The 24,479-nt window shown below is 38.4% G+C and overlaps 1 protein-coding gene across 1 annotated transcript in view; it reads left to right on the top strand.

Moving 5' to 3' along the window:
* The window catches only part of astn2 (astrotactin 2), a 324,099-nt gene that overhangs the window by 194,279 nt on the left and 105,341 nt on the right, over window positions 1-24,479 (top strand). Inside the window, exons 11-12 of the mRNA XM_030785297.1 lie at window positions 5,447-5,450; window positions 12,214-12,364. Of these exons, the coding sequence (XP_030641157.1) occupies window positions 5,447-5,450; window positions 12,214-12,364 (155 nt within the window). The remainder of the gene's footprint in view (window positions 1-5,446; window positions 5,451-12,213; window positions 12,365-24,479) is intronic.

The following is a 24,479-nucleotide window of genomic DNA, read 5'->3' as shown; positions in this document are numbered from 1 at the left end:
GCATATAATATGATGGAGACGGAGTCTGTGGCTGTGAAAAATGTACAGATGGTTCTTTTATTCTTAGGTCATTCCCTAGCTTGTGAATGACGCGTGAATTTTGTGTTTGTAACAGGGATACAGAGACAAAACACTGTCCCCTCATTGAAAAGCATGACTATTTCTTCATTGCACTAATTGTCAGTCCTTGTTGATGTAGCATTGGATTTGTACAGTACAGAGTTGCACAGTTCCCATGATACTACTTCTACAGAGTGTATCCAATTTCTTGGCATAGTCAGCTGTATTTTTCCCTCCAGAATGACTGTGAACTGTAAACTGTTTAAGCAAGACCAGCGAACCGGGGCTTGTGCACTCATAAATTTTAAGAGAATTCCCCATGTATAATTTTCACTAAACAACTCCTTGAAGGAAGAAAGCAAAACCACATTTTATTTGGTACACACAGTTCCTTATTTCTTTCTTTCTTTATTTATAACTGGAAAAGTAAGAGCCTCATTAAAACGTCAGTGTTGTGACAGGTTGGCTTGTTGTTATAGATCATTTTGCAATTTGCAATTTTTTACAGTCTTTGGTCAGAAAGTTTGGATCAACAAGCCTGAGTGTCTCTTTCATCTAATAACTTGATGTAAACAGCCATCCCAAAGCTCTTCTATTTGTATAAACAGAATTAGCTGAATGGTGGCAGGTTCTTGGTTATTTAATTACAGATGCTGTTAGAACGTTTTGATTAATTATGTTACACAGTAGTAATACTGGGGAGACAATTCCATAGGAGATGCCTTTAACCCTTAAATGCCTGTAATCTGGTTTTGTCCCAGTGTTAGAAGGAAACAAAAACAATGCAACAGTCAGTCCTCCAAACTGTTCTTCTAACATGTTTGTTTTAACATCGTTAATGCTATTCCATGAGCTGGATGTTTATCAGGTAATGACGGCAGCAAAAACTAAGTATTCCATTCAGTTCATCTACACTCACACTATCAGAAATCCTAAAAAAAAGGTCATAGAAAACAGTGACATCATTGGCAGTATTGGTGTCCTGCAGGTAGTCCAAATGTACAGGCACCTACTAAAGGACTTTAAATAAGACTCAATCCAAGGACTAGGGATACAGTCACATCTCAACAATGAAAGAGGGCCTTGAAATGATGCTCATGAAATGTCCATAATGCACTAAAATACAGCTTTGCAGTAGAGAGAGATGAACAAAAGATTATTTAAAAAAAAAGAAAGAAAGAAAGAAAGAAAGAAAGAAAGAAAGAAAGAAAGAAAGAAAGAAAACCAAAAACAATACACACTAAGGCAACACAAATATCAGGTTCAGAAAAAAAAAAAAATAAGGATATGAGAAACATTCTAAGCAAAAAGAGACAAAATCTCATCAGTTATAAATGAGAAAATACTCTTCTCTCTCTCTCACACACACACACATGCACACACACGCGCGTGCGCACACGTGTGTGGGAAGACAATGGAAAAATCAACAATGCTTTTAAGAAAAAGATGAACTCAAGAAAAAAAAGGTAGTTATTTACATAAAGTGATAATTTAACTAACTATTGATACTGTCAATGCACTATTGATTAGTCAAATTGGACTTGGTAAAGTATTCCTGGGGAGTGGGAATATTCTAGGATTTCAAAAGCAGTCCAATGTTTCTGCTGTTTATTTCATAAAACCTGTTGAGGTAAACTTAGTTACATTAAATTGAAAATTGATGAAAATGAAACATCAAGCCATAACTTTCCTTTTCTTTTCCTTCCTTTTCTTTTTTCTTTCTTTTTTTTCTCTCTCTCAGACCCAACTGGAATAATAAGATCAAACCGTAGCATAAGATGAGGTAAATGTGCCCAGTCAGACTCTGTGTGAAAATTCCCGGCTGGCAATCACGTTTCTCAAAAAGTCCTTAATAGACCAAGTGATGACCCCCCTCCAAAATAAATGACAAAGAAAACCCAACACAAACAAACCAGACTGCCAACTGCTTCATAATGCCAGCCAGCCTTGTGTTTGTGTCTGAGAAAATAAATAAATATATAACCACAAAATAAATAAAACTTTTTTTCTCTTTTTTTTTTTTTTTTTTCTCTGGCCTGACCAGAGCCGTTTTGCAGTTTTGTGTTCTTCGGTTTGCATCCTCACCGCATGGATCAAAACCACCCGCAGCTTCTTGTTCTAGGGTTTTTTTTCTGCTTTCTTTCTTTCTTTCTTTACTGTTTATTTTTTTTTCCTCCATCAAGTCACATTGAGCTCCAGGCCTGCTTCTCTCCCACTGGTGCTTTTTCTGAAAAAAAGAAAGGGGGGGGGGGGGGGGGGGGATGCAGGAAGAAGAAACCTCGACCCCAGGTTGTGTAAGCCTTCCCCTATTGGGGAAGTGCAGAACAGGACTGGTGCATCTGGGGCTGATGCTGTGTGGCCGTGAGTGGTTACACATGGTTAAGCTCCACAGGATCTGGGGATGTGACTGCAATTAGTCTTACACTATTACACTAAAGCAGAAAAAAAAAAAAAACAACTATAAAAAATTAAAAACATTACAGTGCAATTGTTTTTTTTTTTTTTTTCACCAGATTTGTCTACCCTTTAAGAGGCTAGCAGTATATATATATATATATATATATATATATATATATATATACACATATTAGATATATATAAATATATATTAGATAGATAGATAGATAGATAGATAAATAGATAGATAGATAGATAGATATTGATATGGATATAGATATAGATATGGATATAGATTAGAGCACAGAGCAGAGGCACATGTGGTATCATGCATGATCACAGATTCATATCAGAAATACACTCACATCTACTGCAACAGATACATATCTGATCAGGAAAAGTACTTACATACATGCAAGCATATGTGTGTGTGTGTGTGTGTGTGTGTGTGTGTGTGTATAATTTGTAGATCTGCTATTAGATATAGGTATACTGTGGGTTTAGGCCCCCAAGAGGCTAAGAGACAGAATGACGTGTAGAATGAAATAGCAATGCCTTCTATGCTTTCTCTTCAACAGATACCGTATCTCTGCAAATGTCAGAATCTATTTCACATATATCTTCAAAACATGTTTCACTGCCATTCAGGAAGGAAAAAAAAAATCACCCACTGAGACTGAAGGTGAATTACCATTCCCGATTACAAACTGAGATTTCACTGCTTGCCCTGCACCGTTGCCATGGAAATAGAGATCAGTTTGAAAAATCGGTGTTGAAAAATTCATCAAGAGTCTGAGGATTATGGAGAAATGACAGTTACAATGAAGATGATCTATGAAAACTTGGCGTTGTCGCAAGGTGCTCCCTAAGATAAGCATCTAGAGAGCATCCATATTCAAGTAATAAACGTCTGGTAACACCTTTTAGATTTAAGAAAGAGAAAGAAAGAAAGAAAGAAAGAAAGAAAGAAAGAAAGAAAGAAAGAAAGAAAGAAAGAAAGAAAATTGTACTTCTGCTTCAGAGTTCACCTGCCTATTAGTTCTTTCTTATATTTCCTTTCTTCCTCTCAGCATTTTTTTTTTCTTTTTCTTTTGACCGACTTGTAGCCAGAACATGTTCAAACCAAACTAGAGCAGAAAACACTTGATTGCATATCTTCAGTGTTAAAAGCATTGGAAGCATAGATGGCTTCAGCAGAAACGATTCTGCAGACCTGAGTGCTTTATAATGTGGGAAAAAAAAAAAAAAAAGACAGAGCATTAAAAAGGGGGAAAGAATTCAGAGAGTCATCTCATAATAACTGCACATTTTAGATGATGTTATGTTTTTCATTTATTTACCTATTTATTTATTTATTTAGCTGTGAATCAAGACTGTTAAGGTCAAAATGACATCGTGGTATACTAAGCACTATTATATTACGCGTGTGATTTTCTCTCTGACACACACAGAACAGAAACACATAGCTTTATGGAGTGGCAGCTAGGCCCCCTTTTGGGGTCACAGTGAATTTTAATATCAGTGAGATTCCTGCATTTGTTTCCACTCCCAGACAGGTCCCACAATATGTGATGGAATTAAGTGAAATCGCTTTGCATTAAAGCTGTCGCCATGTACATAAATATCTCTATAAGAAGCTATAAATATATAAGTAATACAAATAGCTATGAACTTCTTCTTCAGACTTCTGTCACCTTGAAATATGCAGAATTAGAGCAGCTCAAAAAAAGATTAAGCATTACTTGTTATATATATAGGAAGTGTCATATAACCACTTCCAGGGCTAATGTGCTAAATTATAAACTGTTTCTGTACCTCTTTAGCTCCCTCTGGGTTCCTACACCCACCTCTCTTTCTCTCTCCCTCTCTTTCTCTCTCTATTTCCTCTTCTTCTTCTTCTTCTTCTTCTTCTTCTTCTTCTTCTTCTTCTTCTTTAGCTCTTTTAATCATGTTACTAAAACAGCTGATAATGTAACTCAGCTTGCCTCATCAGGTGCCATATACTAGACCGTTTGCCATTCTTCATTGTGTTTTAATTCTTCCTCTTCCCTTGTCACCATGACACCAGTGGAAGGCTTATGGCTCACTGTAGCCTACATGTCTAATACAGGCAGTATCAATGAATGAATAGCAACGCGATGACAGGAACAGAACAGGAGTACGGCCGGGTCACAAGTGGGTGGGGGAGGGGCCAAACAGTAGTGCCACTCCAATTATTCTCCACTGACAAGAGGCTTCGGCAAGTGGTGATTTAACGTGTGAGAGGTCGAGGACGGAAGATCAGCGAATGCAACAAAACAAACAAATAATGTGAAAAGAAACGATGATTATCATTGTGTGGGTTCACTTCTCAACTCCCATAATAATTATCCTCTCTGACTCGCTGAGTCATGTGTGCTGATGCTGTATTTTATAAGAGAGAACAAATGTGTGGGGATGTGTGTTTGTGTGTGTGTGTGTGTGTGTGTGTGAGTACATTAAAACTGGTGCAGTGAAGAGCAGGAAGAAAATGAGGATTTGGGCCCTTATTATATACATAGTTGGTCAAATGTCCAAACAGAAAGACTGTGAAACACACAATGAACGGTCAGTCAAATTTTCTGTAGTCATTCATGATTCATTCATTCTTTTGAGAAATAACAGAGCTCCTGATCAAAAAGGTTTGCTTAATTAGTGGACAATGTTAACAGAAGAGACCATGTATATATTTTGGAACAGCAACAGACTTTTACTTTTTACTTCCTTTAGCTCAGTATCGACAGATACGCAACATTCTGGAACCAGTTCTCAACACAGGTGCCAGTGTTTTTTACTTAAGGACAGAGGGCCCATCAGTCTTCAAGCATTTGTTAAAGACTAAATTAGAATGTCACCATAAATCCCAGCTGGCCTCCTACCTGACGCTAATGGTGTTGTTTGGCTCCACATAAGGCTGATCTGCAGCCCTGGAAATGCCACTTATGTGAGGTTGAGGAAGTCTGAGTATTAGTGAGGTCACTGAATTGACATGACCTTTGAACCCTGTGCCCGCCACGGTCAAATTTGTTCCAAGATGCGCCCTCACACAGTGACCATCACGTAACAGCAGACGTTGATGTTTCAGCAGTGGTGTTAATGACAACATCACTCTGATGGGTTTTCTTCTCTCTGTAAGTGCCAAGCACTCAAAGTCATCCATCTTTTGCTCTTCAACCCATATATCTAATGCCTATATTTCTCTCAGGATCAAAAAATCCATTATTTCTGTGCTTCTAATGTATGAGTGTGGGTGTGTGTGTGTGTGTTACAGTTATTAGGTGTGTGTGTGTGTGTGTGTGTGTGTGTATGTGTGTGTATGTGTGTGTGTGTGTGTGTGTGTGTGTGTGTGTGTGTGTGTGTGTGTGTGCCCACGCGTTACAGTTATTAGGTGTCTGTGAGTGTGTGTGTGTGTGCGTTGCAGTGAGTAGGTTTGTGTGTGTGTGTGTGTGTGTGTGTGTGCACGAGTGTGTGTGTGTGTGTGTGTGTGTGTGTGCTTTGTTTTACTTAACACCAGCTGTCAGAGCAAAATTCAATTAAGCCGTCATTAGAAGTGGAAAACTGCGAGATCAAAGTAGAGTGATTAAAAAGTGTCAACACCAAGTAGATAATGAAATGCCTCAGCGTGATGAATCAATGAATCATCAGAATGATCAAATCCTTTTGAACTCAAGGCAAAAATAATAAACCCGTTTTAGGCCTGGATTCAAACAGTGAACATGGGTATCCTGGATATGTTCAGACTCCAGTCACTTTCATATCTGTTTCCTTTAAAATCTCATATCATTTCCTTCCAAGAGATTAAATCTATGGCACTGATTCTTATGAAAATCTTAGTTTAAAGGAAGTTTAAGATTCAGATTTTTTTTTTCTTTCTTTCTTTTTTTCTTTAGGTCTGGCAAGAAACTGTAACTTACTCTTAACTTAAATTCTGTCTATTTGGAAACAATACAAGAACTTAGAGAAAAATCGAGACATTTTTGAACAGCACGTAAACTGCTACCACAAGCAGGATGCACCTACAGATCTGTTAAGCATCACACAGAGAATGATCTCCTCTTTGAAGCTCCTCCCACTGCTCTATGTAAACAAGTTCAAGTTCAAGTTCATGTTTATTTAAATGGTTGGCCATGACAGTTGGCTAAAAATTGGCCATGACAACTAAACTGTAGGTTTTCAAACCAACATGTTGAGGCGATGTTATAAATCAATTCAGTGTTAGAGAGTTAGGAACATACAAAAGCATCTGCATGCTCCGATATGTCATGGTATGTGACCGCATGGGAACTATTCAAACGCTATGGAAGTGTGTTACCATGGTTACTGTATGACCACATTGACAGTGTATTACCATGGTAACTTTATGACCACTATACAGATACTGTACATATTAATATTGCCATATTGTGTGGAACAGGGTACAATGACTTTGTATGTAGTAGTGTAGGGGTAAGGGAACTAGCCTTCTGAACAAAGGGTTGTGATTTCAAACCCTAAGTATGACAGTTCATTGCTGCAGTGTATGGGAGCAAGACATTAAATTTAACATCTGTATGTGGGTATCTTAGGTAGATAGTAATTGTAAATTGCTCTAGATAACGGTATCTGCTGACTGAGCAGAAGTGTAGATGAGGTGCTGTGGAAATACATTAAAAACATTCTTATCTTGAACAGCTTATTGTGGAACTCCATTACCCAGTCTTACTTCCTTCCTGCTACTCTGGGAGACAAGGGGTTCAGCTAACTGGGCCATTGTCTTCAGTTCTAATCTTTATTATCCACTAAACAGGACACTGGCCCGCTCTGCTGCCTCATCAGGGCCCCATTGGCCAGCATTTCTCTAGATGGTTCCAAACAGACCTTCTGGAGAGCAGCATTGGCCAGAGAACAGTAAATCTGTCTGAAAATACATCAGCCTATTTGGCAATCTTCCTCTTTGAACTCCCCCAACCACAGCTCCTCCAACTTTCCCCATCCCTGCTACAATGATCGTAAGAGGACATAGTATCATTCTGTGTCAATCATTTATAATATCTAAACAGCCAACATCGAAAACTATCATGTCTTCCCCAGCATCACACACACACACACACACACACACACACACATACACACACACAGTGACATTCGTCTGAACTGTTTCCTAGATATTATATGGAGCCTGACCATATTAGCACCTCCAGCCGTACTGGCCTCATTAGACTGTATTCTGAGGACAGTTGAACTTTTTAAACGTTAATTGTAAGACCAGAGCCAAGAGCAAAAAGCTTAAAAAAAAGCTTCAAATGAGCTTATATCCCACTCTCTCCAGCTCCTGCTTGTCCCAAAAAGTCTAAACAAGCAGATAAGTGAAAACAAGGCTGTGGTAGCCCAACCCTGCCGTACTGTTTTTGGTTTTTCAGGCTTTTTGAAGATGAGCTCTTTCCAAGCTGGCCTCATAAGATTACTCAGCCAATGCCTGTATTGGCTGTGTCGATTATTAAACGCCTTGTCAAGCTGCTTTTGTGAGGTGTGTGTGTGTGTGTGTGTGTGTGTGTGTGTGTCTGTACACTCAGAGATTTTATACCCTACTGCCAGGAAGTAGCCCACATGGAGCTCCCTGCAGTCTATGGCAGACTGAACCCAGATCAAACATGGCTTAATTACACGTCATTACATATCTAACGACTTGTTAATTTTTCTGTCCAAGCAGTCACCACTGCACCTGTACGGCCAAAGCCGTCAGACTGAGAGCTAATGTGATCAGGCAGCCCTGAATGCACAGCCAGAACCCTTTTGCTGTGGGAAATCATGTCCAATCAAAATGAGGGGACAGGGTGGGCTAGGACCCAAAGCTTGGTCGTCACAGTGTGGTAATTTTCACACCTGCCTAAGTCTCCAACCAGCTCCTCTGAGCCAGGGAGGAGAGAGGGCTATGCCACACAAAGAGATACATTGGTAGAAGAACATGTTCCTCTCATCTCTTTATATATACAGACAGGTTTGCACAGGTACACGCATGCAGTCACACCTACCATTGGAGCGCCACCTTGAGAACAAGATACTCACTCGCTTCTCTCTTCTCAGTGATATCTCTTCACTCTCTCAATTAGACATCACACTTATTTCCCGCTTTAAACCAGTGGCAGATCTAGGTATGGGCAACATGCGCAACCGCCCAGGGCGGCATCTTGCCGGGTGAGGCATGGGTCGCCCCCACAAAAAAAAATTCAGAAGTGTGACATTTGCATGATCGTTTTTCTATCGCTCATCTGCATGTCACATCAATGATATCGTGTCACCGCGTGGGTCAGTTAACCTTGTTGGAGTGGGCGCCCTGATTCTAGTTTGTGAACTAGGTAGGCTACTGCCTGGGAAGGTCTCCCACTTAGAAGTACGAGATGGGGAAGGGGGCGGGGTTCTGTTGGCCTCAGGTCTCCCCACTGAAAGCCTGAGGTAGGGGGAGCAGAAGGACTCTATCAAATAGCGCACCTCTGACTTTGTAAAGTATTAATGCAATTAGTAGAAACAGTCACAGTATGAAATGCTACCAAACAAACCACAATTCATTCGTAATACTGTGCCCAGGGTGCCATGCAAGCTAGAACCGCTACTGCTTTAAACAGATGTTTCAGTCACAAACAAGGTGCACTTGTTTCTAGGAGTACCCAACTCCTTCTTGTTTTCTTTCTTGTCTTTTCCTACCTCCACCATGTAATACTTTTTTTTTTTCCAGACCTCCCCTCTCTCTTCTATCTCCATCACTTGGTGTTTGCTGTCCTGTCATGCGGCAAGGTGATACCTCAAGAGCAGTCATTGTGGGTAGAGCTTCTAAGCCTGTCCCCTATGTCTTTGGCCATTCACATTAAGCATCAGTATCTCTAACCAGCATATTGTAAAGCCTCAGACACTGGAGACCTCTCAGCTGCCTGCCCCTCCCCCCCCCCCCCCCCCCCCCCCAACGGCTGTTTCACAAGAGCTGTGGCAAATATTGCACCCAAGATTAATAGAAAACCACATTATTACTACACATCACAACCACTGTAATAATAGACATTGTCAGTACACGACTGTAAGTGTGTTCTGTGACTATACTTCCATAGGATCAGTGTTTTCTAGGTGTAATTGAAAAGCCACTTTTCCTGAATTTATCCGCCACCAGATCAATTGGTGGCTAATCATCTTGCCTCAGAGGCTTTTTCACACATCAGTTGGCCATTCAATTCTTTCTGATTACCTCTAATTAAGCTCCCTGATTAAGACTGCGGCATGCTGGCCGGCCCCTTGACATAGCGCCGTAAACAGGAAACGAGCGGTCAGGTGAAAGCAATGAGGCCTAAAATTGCCTTAACCAAGCCGAGGGGGTGTTAAATCGGACCGGGCTTCGTCCCCGTATCCGGTTCCTCCAGAAACCATTCCAATTACGTTATCTCCAAAACAACAGCTTTTCCAACCTTTATCCTGATCCGATTCCCATTGTATGACAGCTGCTGAACCTGACCTCCTATTGTTAGCTCAAGGCGCGGTGTGTCCTCTCGCTAATCGAAAAGAGGGAGGTTGTTTAAGCTACGTCTGATAAGGTTGGCCAAAGCCGTTGCAGTGCATGCAAGCACGCTCAGTGAGTCCCTTTGCTCATATCATTCATTTTGTTACGTCCTAATAAGAGACCAACAGTTACTCGCTTAAGTAAATGTTCCCGCTAACCGCTGCCACATATACTTTACCGTATTTAATTTGCATTTGAAATCTATAACAGTGTGCACAAACCTTAGGGAAATATATAAAAGAGACCAAGACGTGTCCTTTCTGCATGGTTGCTAGTCAGAGAGATGCAGAGAGAAGTCGGCTGCACACAGGTGCACCCTAAATCTGCAAGTCGCGGTTCAAAACCCAACTGTGTCGCACGTGGCTGAGGTGTACTGGGGAAACCAATAGGGTTTCAGCAGGTGTGTCACCCGGGGTCACTCTCGCTGTTCTTTGCTGGTCACATCCTTGTTTAGTTGCAGGTGGGGATTCACTGCAGTACTTTCTATTGTGGCTTGTGCTTTTAAAATACGGAGCCATTTGGTTTCACATATGTCAAAGGAAGTATGTGTGTGTGTGTGTGTGTGTGGGTGTGTGTGTGGGTGTGTGTGTGGGTGTGTGTGTGTATGTGTGCGGCTGACACGTGATGGGAGAGACGACAGAGAGACTGAGGATAATTTCTCAGAGTTCTCAAGAGGGTGCAGCAGGAAATAAATGGATAGAAGGAAGGAAGAAAGGAAGAAAGAAAGAAAGAAAGAAAGAAAGAAAGAAAGAAAGAAAGAAAGAAAGAAAGAGACTTAAGTGTGTGTGATTCTCACAATGTACCTGTACACACACACACACACACACACACACACACACATACACAAAAGAATAAAAATTAAAGAGAAAGGTCATCTCTTCATTCTAGGCTTTCATTGCATGCTATCAGTCAGCTAAGGAATTCTTCTCAGGAACAGTACATCTGTTTCAAAAAGCCAGACTCCAGACGGACTCACTGACACACTGACAGAAATAGCAGTCCATTCTCACACTCATTATTGGCATTGATGATGAATCAAAATTCATCTCGTGATCTGAAATGACAGGTGAAAAATAGTGTTGGGTTATATGATCACAGCAGTGAGGTTCAGACACCAGAACCATACTGCTGTCTGTGGTCCAGTCAACGGCTCCATTTACATCCAGCCCAATAATCCGTTACTCACCCGCCTAATGGCTTGACTGGAATAACAATCCTTCACATAAACATCCAAATCGGAATAAAGTAATCTGATCAAACTTGATCCAAATGCAATTTCTATCCTATTTTAAGAGGTGGGGGTGCATTTGTAATATGTTAAATATAAAGATATTAGTCATGAAAAAAAAATTCTGTGCATGTTCTCTTGCATCACTCAGCATGCTGAGCAAAAAAATGTCTTTTGACAAACTGCGTTTTGTACTGAAAATAGTTGGATGGTTGGATAGAAGAAGGGTTTGAAACAATGATCTTCTCTAAATGTTGCAGAATACAAATTCTTATTGCCTTCTAATATTCAGTAGCTGCATATAAACAAAGGCAATATACTGACCAAACTTTAGTCAGCATTCTTACTTGACTTGTGTTTAGTCTAAGCAAGAGAATCTGTGGTTCCTCCCAAACATTACATTGAGAAACCTTCAACATGTCAGCAAAACATAGCTACGATGATCATGTAAATATGTGATATCTATCTGTCTGTACACTGTATGTAGGGTCATATTTTATTAGCTCTTTCAGCTGTACTAGCTCTTACATACAGTGTTACTATATTTGTAATGTACAGTAATCTGATTGAGCACAATTTGCCCTCTTCTGGGACTGTAATGCATTGTTCTTGTATCTATCTATCTATCTATCTATCTATCTATCTATCTATCTATCTATATCTATATCTGTATCTATATAGATAGATAGATAGATAGATAGATAGATAGATAGATAGATAGATATAGATATATAGATAGACAGACAGAGAGAGAGAGAGAGAGAGAGAGAGAGAGAGAGAGAGAGAGAGAGAGAGAATTCCGCATAGATAAATATAATCCAGTTTGAGTCTGAAATAATAATCACTTTTTCAGTTTTCTGATGTAGTTTTTTTTATTATAATTATTGATGAGAAGCAGTAAGTGTCAAAGACTATGCAGAAATGTACTATCCTGTGGTAAGACATTGGGTTGATGTTAATTCAGCTCTGTGCTCTGTATGAAACATAGGGAGGAAGCTCTCATGTCCACACACTTTGAGACAGTGGATGACCTGTTGGCCTCGTTCGGCCCAGTCCGAGACTGCTCCAAGGACAACGGCGGCTGCAGGAAAAACTTCAAATGCGTCTCCGATCGAAGGATTGACTCAACGGGCTGTATGGTGAGTTTTCAATTAATAACCAATGAACATATCTCTACTGTCATACGGTGACTTGGTGTCAAAAGGATGACATAGTGAAGTCATATATTGTTGAGTGGTATTTCTTATGGTTACCAAACTGACAAAACCTGTGTGGGAAATGTTACACAGGAAATATTACAGGTTGTTGGTTAACTGGATTGTTTTGCTAATTGGTCATTTCGACAGTTGTCCTTGTGTTGATTGTTTTGTTTCATCACTTGGTGGAAAATATCTGTGTTGCTCTGTGTAAGACATCGGAAAGTTGTCACATTTTTTTTTTTTTCTTTTGTAAGGCAAATATCCACACCTGCTGCTATTATCTGAAAGGTAGTGTTTACCACATTACCTCTGGTTGAAAGGGTTCACCTCCAGACAAATTCAGATGTCCACAGAGATATGATTCTTCTGTTTGATATAATTTGAAGCTAGTTGGTGGAACCGTTAAGGATCAGTCCTTTTGGCTGGTTTAGAAGAGGGAGGGGAGTCGGAACGGAGGGAAAACGTTTCGGTTGTAAACCAATTAAATAGATGGTCTTTCAAGCCATCCCATTGATGGATGGCCCGGTCATAAAGGGGGCTGGATGCTTCCGTAATTTGACTGACTTTTCTGCTGTTTGGATAAAAGACAAACACCAATCTAGCAGTATCCACTTCCCCTATCCCAATCAGAACAGTCGCCTGTTCAGATGAGACTTTCAAGTCTGGTTTGCTTTGTCAATAAGGCCACTTTCCCCCTTAGTATAAACTTTTCCATCAAACTCTATTCAATCTTCTTCTTGTTACTTTGTTGGTTTTCTTTTCTTTCTCCTTTGTTTTCTTTCCTTTGTTCTTTGATTTAATTTACACTGTGGAACAGTAACTAGGCTCCGGTTCATGCTTTCTAAAATTTGTTCTCTCCTAGCTGTGCATAAATTAAATCTTTCCTCACAACTATGTGACTACACTACCAAATGCTTTCCCTGTTATCACACCTTTATACACCTACACTAGCCTACACTAAATGTATGTTGCACAACTATAAATGTGCACCTGGCATTTTCCATGGACCCATAGCTAAAATTGAATGAGTCTGCTATCATGTTCATTCCCCAGTCTTTGACAGCATACTACCTATTGATGTACAGTTAATGTTTGTTTTTTTGTTTGTTTTTCCCTACTGCTCGTGGTTAAGGGCACAAATGTAGGGTCATATTTTATAAGCTCTTTCAGCTGTACTAGCTCTTACATACAGTGTTACTATATTTGTAATGTACAGTAATCTGATTGAGCACAATTTGCCCTCTTCTGGGACTGTAATGCATTGTTCTTGTGGACTGTGGGGGGGGGGGGGGGGGGGGGGGGCAGTGAGTAAAATCTATAGCTGAGAGGAAAGGAGGGAAGATTTACTCAGTGGATGGTGTTTAAATAAGCCACACTTATCATGGATGGTCTCCATGGCAACTTTCAAAAGTAAAAATTCAAGTCTTTTTTTTTTTTTTTTACCATCCACGACTCCATTGTGTTCCCAAGTTTGAACCAATCATTTTGTCCTAACACTCCATTATCTCTTTATTGGTATGCTCCAATTTGTCTCTCACCCAATGATAACGAAACACAGTAAAAGCAGTAATAATACAAGAAAACTGAACAGAGATTCTTCAAAACCAAAATGATTTTGCTCTAGTAAACAAGTACCACGTCTTTTCTTTTTCCATTAGGACAAAGCCTTGTATATTTATCAAAACAAACCATTGTAAATAGTTCATGCAGGTCTACTTTTTGTAATATGCCTTTTCATAAAGTATTTGTAATGTTTATATATAATCTTGTTGGGTAGGACACATGGTTCAGTATAAATAGATCATATGGTATTATAAAGTGTCAGAGATAAGCAGAAATAAACAGATAAAGTCTGATGTAATCGAGTCATCATTACACAAACAACATCAAAGCATCAAGCTGGAGACCTCACACGACCCTATTTTCCCCCTAGCCAATCCACTTTCGTCTTAAGTTGAACATGTTTTATTTTTCGTCATCCTCACCTCCCTTCTTCTTTTTTTCCCTCTTTTTTTTCTTTTTGCTATACTGAGACTAGAGTCTACAGACATGGTGAAAGCAAACCAGAGCAAAGCAGCCGAGGAGAGAATACCTCTGACCGTTTTAACATTGTCCCTTTTCAAAGTTAGTTCAAAGACTTTGTGTTTAATGCTGTTTACCTTGAAACGTGAGATGAAGGATAGTTTTATCTTTTATGGAATTATGATATGGGCTATCTCAGAGTTCAAACAGTCAATGGAAAGTGGTCATTTGACTAGTGGAGAAAGAGAGAGACTATGTGTGTGTGTGAGTGTGTGTGTGTGTGTGTGTGTGAGAGAGAGAGAGATGTGAAGTCTGACTCAATGTCATCTTTGATGGATTTTGAAGCCAAGCAGTCAATAAGGCATAGTGGCACATCCCCTTCCTTTCCAATATGACAGGACCATTTCTCAGAGAAGCCCAGCTATCATTGGTAATCCTGTCATCCATTGAAACGGCCTTAAAAGGGGGTTACTTTACTATTATTGAGCTGCGTGTCGGACCAATCAGCTCCGTAGTTTTTTTTTTTTTCTCTTTTTTTAGGTGTTTGAGAGGTGTACTCTTAATCCTTTTAAGTATACAGTCAATCTCTCTTACTAAGCTCCCATCGCTTTAAGTGTGGCGACAAGGTGACAGAGGGTGAGCCCGCTATTTGAGTTGCTTTTATGAGAGGAGCTGATTGAGGTGATCAGGAGTCAGGCTTTAAAAAATATTGCCACAGGAGAAAAGTTCAAGCTCAAGTGAAGCTAAAGCCCTCTAGCTAATCATCCTGCCACGCTAAACCGTTTAAACAAAAGATTTTTTTTGTGTGTGTGTGTGTGTGTGTGTGTGCTATCAGTAGAATCTCTCACTTGCCATTCCTTAGTTGCAGTTAATCCTTTTACAACTGCATTTCTGGCTTGCGGACTGTCTGTATTTGTGGCTAATGGAGTGTTTGCATACGTGAGTAGTGAGTAGTTTTTTTTTTTTTTTTTAGTAGTAGTAGTAGTAGTAGTAGTAGTAGTAGTAGTAGTATTGAAATGACCCGTAATGCCTTGTGAAGAGAAGACAAGGTGTTGTATGAAATTACACTCCCAATGTATACAAATATAAATGTCTCAAACAAAGTGATTGTATTTATTTCCAGTTATTAATTAAATAATCTGTATGTTGAATGTGAATGTTACTGAATGATAATCACCAGTGAAGACCACAATATCTCGTTATAATATAATGGGAACGGAATGAAGAATGATATTGTCTACACTTTTAACAAGCTTGTTTTCCATCTCTACACATTTAAGTGACAGTTTTTATTATAGTTGTATTAGTTTTCAGATCACTTTCAAATTAGGTTCACAGTGGCCTTCCTTGTTGTTTAAAATGTGTTGGGGGAGTTTGTTTTCTCTCCTTTTCACTACCGTAAACTTGTCAGACATTTGAGGTTTTTTGTTTGTTTGTTTGTTTTTTGCTTTTTTTATGTTTTTCTTTTTTTTTTTTTTTTTTTTTTTGGTCCACAGACATGTTTAGAAAATTTGGTCGACTGTCGTAGCTCTTCTGGTTTAGCCATTTAAAGCATCCAAAATCATTACAAAAACATTTTTAAAAAAATATGTGTCTTTAGCAGCCCCAGGAATTATGAGTTTTTTTAACCTGTTGATGAGTATCTACCACTTTATTTCCAGTCAATCAAATGATCATGGAATTGTTTTAGGCAAGAATTGAAATTCTTGTTTGAAACAAGGATTGGATGTTTGAAGTTAAATCAAAACCAAAACTCCTTGTTGAATATTTGGAGGTTTTACTTCAAATGTAAAATAGCAGGATTAATTTCTGTATCTCATCCAAATCTCTTATGTCCAGAAAAAAAAGTATTTATTAAAGAAAGACAAAAATTACAGTTTTGATGTGTGTGTGTGTGTGTGTGTGTGTGTGTGTGTGTGTGTGTGTGTGTGTGTGTGTGTGAGAGAAAGAGAGAGATGTTGGCAATACCAGTAGCACAAGGTCACTGAGGAGCAGGTCCATACAAATTAAAATCAATAATGGAATTAAAAGTGCTCATAAATCTTCTTCAGAAATGGGCAGATTGCATATCTCGTGTCTGTGCCCTGTCTCCTACTCTTGGAAGATAATTATCGAGAATGCCGAGGTCTCTTTACAGTAGATGGCTTTGAAGTTCCATTATAAGAAATGAAGAGAACGATAGGAAAGAGAGGAAGTTGAATTAAATGCCTATCGACCAAAGCTCTCTCTGCTCTTCCATTTTGACACGTGCTAGCGCTGATAGCGTCCACTGGCATGGACATCCATGGCAGTGATGCTTTGTTCAAGACTTCACGTCCTCTTTTTTTTTTTTTCCTTTTTTTTCTTTTTGTTATCTGGAGAATCTGTGAGATCAGCAGTTTGCCTAGAGTTCTCCTTCCCATGCCGGAATGGACGAAATTGTTCAGTTAGCAGCTACACTGAATACTCCTTACTCCAGCAGCCGCTTTTGGCATCACACACACACACACACACACACACACACACTTTAATCTATATCATCACCCCACCACACATTCACATTTATCTTGTTTGCTACATTGTGGGGACCCACTACTGGCTTCCATTATAATGAAAGTAAAGAATAAGAATCTAACCCAAACTCTAACCCTAACCAAAAAACACTACCATAATTTAGTTTTACCAATAACAGCAATATCTTTTATTTAAAAAAGAAGGTAAAAAATCTCTATGCAAATGTTTGTTTGTTTGTTTGTTTGTTTTGTTTTGTTTTATGAATGCGGGCAATGATTTTAGCTCTTGTTTGACAAGGCAAACCTTACAGAATAGTGTGTTTTCAGTAACACGATCAACTAAGTTAGCAAAATCAACTACATACACACATACATACACACACACACACACACACACACCTGCGGTACTACCAAACTGTGCCTCGACACAACACAGTAAAAAAAAAAAAAAAAAAATCTGTACCAGTTGACCTTTATTCACCTAACACCACTGACGCTATGTGCAGCAACTTTGCTGAAGTTCATTTGTTTGCATTTGTCTCTCGCACATAAGTTGAAACGTTTGGTCAACTGCACATCTACGGATCTGACAGATCTGATTCATTACCATGGTAGTATGGGAACAATAAGAAAGAGAAAGTGAATGCTCAAATTTCATCACATGTAAGAGGTACACACTAGCCTTCATCCATCTATCTATCTATCTATCTATCTATCTATCTATCTATCTATCTATCTATCTATCTATCTATCTATCTTTTGTGGCATTTCAAGAGGTGAAATGACTTATTGCTGCTAAATTTCAGATGTGTTCAAACTGTGTGGTTGTAAAGCAGGTCACTCTTTCACGTTTCCTGGCTGGGACCTAGGATGCCTCTGGTTTGTTCTACTTAAAAGATGACTAGCTTTATGAGTGAAAATTGTAAATCAATAGCAAACCTGGCCTTTTCAGAGGCAGAGAAGATAGTATTCATGCTGACAGAAAAGAAATAACAACTCAATTTGTTCCAAAAGCTTGTGTAGCCCATTTTCTATTGCTCCACATGCCGAAAGCTAATTTACCTCCTCCTCAATTCCAAAGTGGCTGCACTCTGACTTTTCTGAGCTGTTGGCATTGGAGGGACATTTGCCCTGTGGTCAATTGCATTCACCAGCTCAACCTGACCATTCAACATTCAACAAAGGTCCCCATCATTACACAACAGGGCAAGCCTTATCTTAAATCTAGGGTTCTAAATTAATAATCCAATTATGCAAATCCTTTCAAATGGATGGGTTACTTTTATTTATGTAATTGTTTCCCCTTTGTTGTTTGGCGTTTGCAGTTTCTGCTGATTTATTTTGCTGCTTTCCAGGGATTTCCTCAGTTGTACATGTGTCCTTGTAACACAGTGTGCATCTATGTCAGTAAGAAGAAGAAAATTGATCTGAACATTTTGTTACTAAGGTGTATGTGTAAACTGTAGTTGAGTAAAGGTTTATGCATATATGTAAGTGCACACTTCCTTACACAATGACGTTTTGATCTGTATCACACAGCATGCATTTTCATTTCTCTGATGCAAAAGCTGATTTTTTTTTTTTTTCTTTTCCAACTCCAACTAAACATGCAAAGTGTCTTTAAGTACCCCTCCAGAAGACTGATAAAACAGCTGAAAACAGAGTATCTGATGCAATGTTTATCAGAAGAGTTCTCCACTAGGACTACAGAACAAAATATACACGAGGAAGAACTAATGAGATTGTCTCTGTTCTTCTTGTGTCAATCAACAGGATCACACACTTGGCCAGTGGGCAGTCTTATTAGATTTTCTTTCTTTCTTTCTTTCTTTCTTTCTTTCTTTCTTTCTTTCTTTCTTATGCCCCTCTACAACACTGAATTTACAAGGAAATATTTAAAAATATTTTTGTTCTGTTCAGACAGTAGAAGAGGAAGATTTTTCTCAGTCTCTTTCAATTCCCTTTTTTTCCCCTGGACCTGCTGTTGGCAGGCTGCATCTAAGAGGTTAAAATCAACTTTGTAGTTTCCAAATTCATAAACAGAGCATTACTTGGTTTTTAAAATGAATAAATAACTAAAAAAGCCTTTAGTATATAACCTGCTGAACAGACTGTCAGCTGTGTGTGGGTGTGTGTGTATGTGTGTGTGTGTGTGTCTGTGTGTGTGTGCATGCACATTATGGGACTCGACAAAGAATAGCATGTGCCACAAGGCTGTCTGGCATTTTTATCTCAACTGTTTGAAGGTTACAGATATCGGAACATCCTGTTTTATGTTCTTGTTTTGCTTTTCCTCTTGTACATTGCACATACCACATGGGAGGAATTAAATCTATTGCTTTGGAATTTTCCTCTGGATACTAATGTTGCCATTACTTTGAAGAAATGGTGTTGTATTTTCATGCATGTATTCGTCCTTGCTTTCTTTTGCATTGCAAATGAAGTAGACTGGTGTGTCCATCAATTTAAATTTCTCATAGGGGGTTTCAGTCAGGTGTGACCAAACCGTTAAACACAAGCAGTACCTCCTTCCTGTGCTGTTATCTGGAGGAGGACGGCCCAAACCTCCAGAATACGAAAACAGGAAAAGAGAGAGTGATAGAGGGAAAGAGAAAATTAATAGGAGAGGGCAAAGATGAAAGAGGGGGAATTGGGAAAAGACATGTGGAGAGGGGGAGGCAAAATGTAGAAAGTTGAGAAAGGAAAACGACAGATAAATTGAAGGAAAAGGAGTGGAGAAGATTTTCCTGGATGATGATAGGTATGTTTAGAGGAGAGGAGAGGAGAGAGAAGAGACGTGACTAATTGGACAAAACAGAAACGGGGATGAGTCAGAGAATTAATGTGGTGAGGATAGGGTAATTTAATAGGGTAAGGGAGGAAAAGGTGGAGGGTAAGTCAGGTGAGGTGTGATGAAAAGGACAAGAGGGGAGTGACTGAACAGAAGGACTTGTCTTTTTAAAGAAGAGATGGGGTAGACTCTGTAACCTTAAGCTCATTCATACCAAGGCCCTAGATCATTTCTTTTTGAGTAGTAATAATAAACTTGCATCTATATTCTTTTATTATAAATTACTGTAACAAATACTGAATAAAATGCAGCACATTGAAACACAGTTGTATTCACCGGCATGTGAAGCTTGATGGCTTTTCTTTCTCTGGGTTTTTTTTTTTTTTAAACAACCAGTTATATAGGCCTCATTGCTCTACCTGTGAGGAATCCATGACATTTTAAACACCACCACACAACAGTAGCATCAAGAACTGTTTCTTCCCAGCTTTCTATTGAGAGAGAGAGAGAGAGAGAGAGAGAGAGAGAGAGAGAGAGAGGGAGGGAGAGTTTTGACATCAGTAAAGGCCAGACTAACCTTTAAACACTGTGAAGTTGACTCTGAGGAAGTGAAGAATGTGCTTTAGTGAAGTTCTTCCTGAAACTCTCTGTGCTTACTGGTGCTACAAGGCACAAGATAATTAATTACTGTGACTACTGAAGAAAATGTCAATATTTTTTTGTAGTTTTTTTTTTTTTTTCTCTTTGGTTTCTGTGTCGTGTTTTTTTCTTTTTTTCTTTTCTTTTTTTTTACAAAAGGTGTCATTTTTTCATCGATTCATTCTTTGACTCATTATCGTAAGTCATGCAAATGCTAATGTAAATAAGTTAATAATCGGGGCTTTGAGTACATTTGACTTGTAGAGGTTTCAGAGGGTTTTTCCCCTTGCAAACTGTAAAGCTAATTAAAAAATGCAAACATGTGCTTTAGATAGACAATAGATCAATTCAACATAAAGCGCAAAACATGCTGCAGTAGCTATATGAACAATATTATTTTCCATTGACAATATCAGTAGACTCCCTGTCTGAGCATCTCTGAAGAGGCATTTTAGGTCCCTGTTTGACATTAATATTGCACTGATGTCATTCTGAGGGTCTGTATCCATAAAAACATGATGAGAGCAGGCCAAATGAGGACATGCATAAAAGAAGGAAAGAACAGTGTTTGTCTCTTGGTGCAGTTACTTAGCAGTTCCACCATTAGAAAAAAGGCCCTTGGAAACACAGAAAAATGGTAAATTATAGGCACAAGTTTCAAGGTTCTCAGATGTCCAATACCAGGTTGTGTTTGTTCAAACTATGGACTGATTTTATGGTCACATCATGCTGTTCTTTTATAAGACTATTATATGCCATACATAATTCAGTTCACTTCAAACTTATTTGTATGGTGCTTTTTACAATTAAAAATTGTCTGAAAGCAGCTTTACAGAGATCAATACCTAAAGCCCCACTGAGCAAGTGCAAGTGGAAAGGAAAAACTCCTTAAAATGAGGCAAATAGGAGGAAGAAACTTTGGAAATAATAAAGATATTCACAGTATAGAGTGAATCCAGGGTTACTAGATTCAGTGGCCTGGTAATCACCAGTAATCTGATGGTCAGGAGCACTAACTCTAATGTAACCCCATTATTAAGGAAGACACAGGCACGAAAAACTCAGATCTCAGAAATGGTATGTGCTACATTGAAAGGCATTCCGAAAATAATTATCAGTTTGGCTTTTTCCTCTATTCTATCGTTCTCTATTTCAAAAAATTCAACACACACACACACACACACACACACACACACACACACACATATATATTTGTAATGGGGATCATTTCAAGAAGTATACACATCATGCTATGCTTGACATACGACACTCGCAGTGTTAGATGAATGAAGGAATAGATCTCTTTCCAGATATCAATGGCTGTGATGTGCTTTATGATGCAGTATGTAAATCAGATAAAACATAAAAAAACATATAAAAGCATATACATTACATCAAAAATGTGGATGGGGTGTTTTTCAGCATTACCATAGGAAAGTGTGTCGAAAAGAGTGACCATGGTGAGGTGTCACCAAAGGTCGCTTTCACTCTCTCTTCTTGGTCATGGTCACAAACAGACAGGTGCCACTGTGGAAGTAATTTCATGACGTTAACATTCTCCGGGCTATGCTAGGAGCTTGTCATGTGACAAAATAAAATGTTTTCACACACATTAGTGAAGTTACTGAACTGAACCTGAATGTCATGTGAAAGAGAAACTCAGGAGAGATCATAAGCAATAATGCTTTCCAGAATTTTCATGAGAAATTTGGAGAAACAAAATGTAAAAATTATAAAAATTAAAAGCTAGCATACTGTACCATATTAAAAACGATGATACCAGATGTAATAAGGGCTAATATAAATCTGGCATAATCCAATACACGTTCTCTAATTTGCATTTGGCTCTAATATATCACTATGGCCACCGTAATGACAACTGTAAAGTTGGAATCAGAATTGTTCAAGTTAATGATTAAATCCTCTAAAAACATGATAATCTAAGTTTTATGACCAAAGATTGAGTATAGAAATAAAACCCTTGGCTAGTCTGGTGAGATGAGGAATTCAAAACTCAGTCTGTTATTCCCCTCTTTTCAAACAGACAATACCATGTTTCACAGTAAAATTTGAATTTTCAAGTAACATACTTTCAACACTCTGGGCTTATCACATTCAACTCTGTATGTAAATGAAAATATCATCCTGTCTAATTTGTCCATATGCATGGAGGTTCTTATCACGAATCTTCAAGTCTTTTCTATTATTTCGTTCTCTGTGGTACACCTGTGGTGTAGATCCCACAAAGCAGTCTTTTTTTTGCTCCTTCCCTCCTCCAGAGAATGGATTCATGTGTACTCATTGAATGCGTACTGACCTCGCTAGAAATCTCCACAAAAGGAGATTTAAGGAAAGGCCAAGTTAAACTTCATGAGCACTACAGAAAGGAAACTTTTTTTTTTTTTCCCCCAGTGTAAAAACATTCAACTTCACAAGGCAACTTGCTTTTCTCAGAGAGCACCCGAATCTTGATGGGAGCAGAAAAAAAAAGAAAGAAAGAAAAAAAAGAGAGAGGGTGAAAAAGAGAAATGAAACAGAAGGAGCTCACCTAACACCTCTAGATGTGCAGTTTTTTTAATGTAACGTGATCATGTTATAATAGCACTTATAGTACTTCATGTTTCATATATATATATATATATATATATATATATATATATATATATATATATATATATATATATATATACACACACACACACGCACACACACACACATACATACATATACATATACATATACACACACACACACACACACACACACACACACACACATATATATATATATATATATATATATATATATATATATATTTTTTTTTTTTGTGTGTGTGTGTTTTTTTTGTTTTTTTTGTTTTGTTTTGTTTTTTTTTTTCCCTCATGTCACATCCTGGCCTTGTGAGTAATTTCCATCCATGCTGATAGAGCTTTTCTGAGGACTCAAGGTCTTGTATGATTCGTGATCTCTGAGGTTTGTGAAGAGCAGCGTAGAGACCATGTGTTTACGTACAAGTCATTGTTCACAATCTTAGAACTCAACAAATGTCTGTAGCTCTTTTTTTATTTCTCTCTGCCACTCTTCCTTTTGTCCACACATGTAAAGAAAAACTCACCTTCACATTTGACAGGCTGATACTTGTCTAGTGTAATTAAAAAAAGAAACACAAAAAGACTATAGATGTTAGCAAAATAAAAGAGAAGACTCAAGGTCCTTACACCCCCATCTTCTGCATCTAAACTCAAATCTTCTATTCTTCTCTCAGCTCTCTCTATCCATCTTCATCAACACAGACGCTAAGAATTGAGATTATGGAGTTCAGTTACACCATGAATATAGCAACAAAAATAAATTACCATTAAAATCAAGACCCAGTATCATAACTGTGATTATGGATGTGGGTAATGATGATTACAAGCAAGAATACATTAAATAGTTTACAAAAAAGATCAAATCAATGATTCAAACTGGGATAGATTTACTCATTTATATCAAAAATCTGTAATCCAGCCTCTCAAATGAGACGGGACAGAAGTTATGACTTGTACTGACAACTGTAGTAAAAGTTACAACTGTAGGAATCTGTATTAAACTTTAGTGAAGTTACAGCTGTAGGAAATTGTATTAAACTTTAGTAAAGCTACAACTGTAGTAAACTGTATTAAACTGTATTAAATTTACAACTGTAATAAACTTTCTCTGTACTGTACTACAGAGGTCATTTACAAACTTAACAAGCATGTCTTCATAATAAATCATTTTTGGACCTCTAAAAATGTCACACACACACACACACACACACACAAAACACTGTCATGTTTTAATCTCAGGTCGTACAGTTGCACAGCCATCTTGTAATCCATGATGATTACGGAAAACAGGTCTTGCCCTGTTGTTCTGTTATATGTACATTTTGGTAGCATTATGTTTAGGGATAAAAATATTCAAGCAATTTTATTCTGCTTGGATACAGGCTGACCATGCATTACTATTAACATACGCAGAGAAAAAAAAAAAAAAAATACACGCACAGTCTAAAATTCCCACCTGGTGCAGTCTTGTCATATGAGCCTGTCTACAAAAGGTTGCACTTTAAAATTTCTGAGTTAAC

The sequence above is a fragment of the Chanos chanos genome, chromosome 9 (assembly GCF_902362185.1).
Source record: "Chanos chanos chromosome 9, fChaCha1.1, whole genome shotgun sequence".
In the NCBI taxonomy this organism is placed as follows: Eukaryota; Metazoa; Chordata; class Actinopteri; order Gonorynchiformes; family Chanidae; genus Chanos; species Chanos chanos.
Note: the sequence above shows the minus strand (reverse complement) of the source record. Positions and strands in the feature narration are given on the sequence as shown.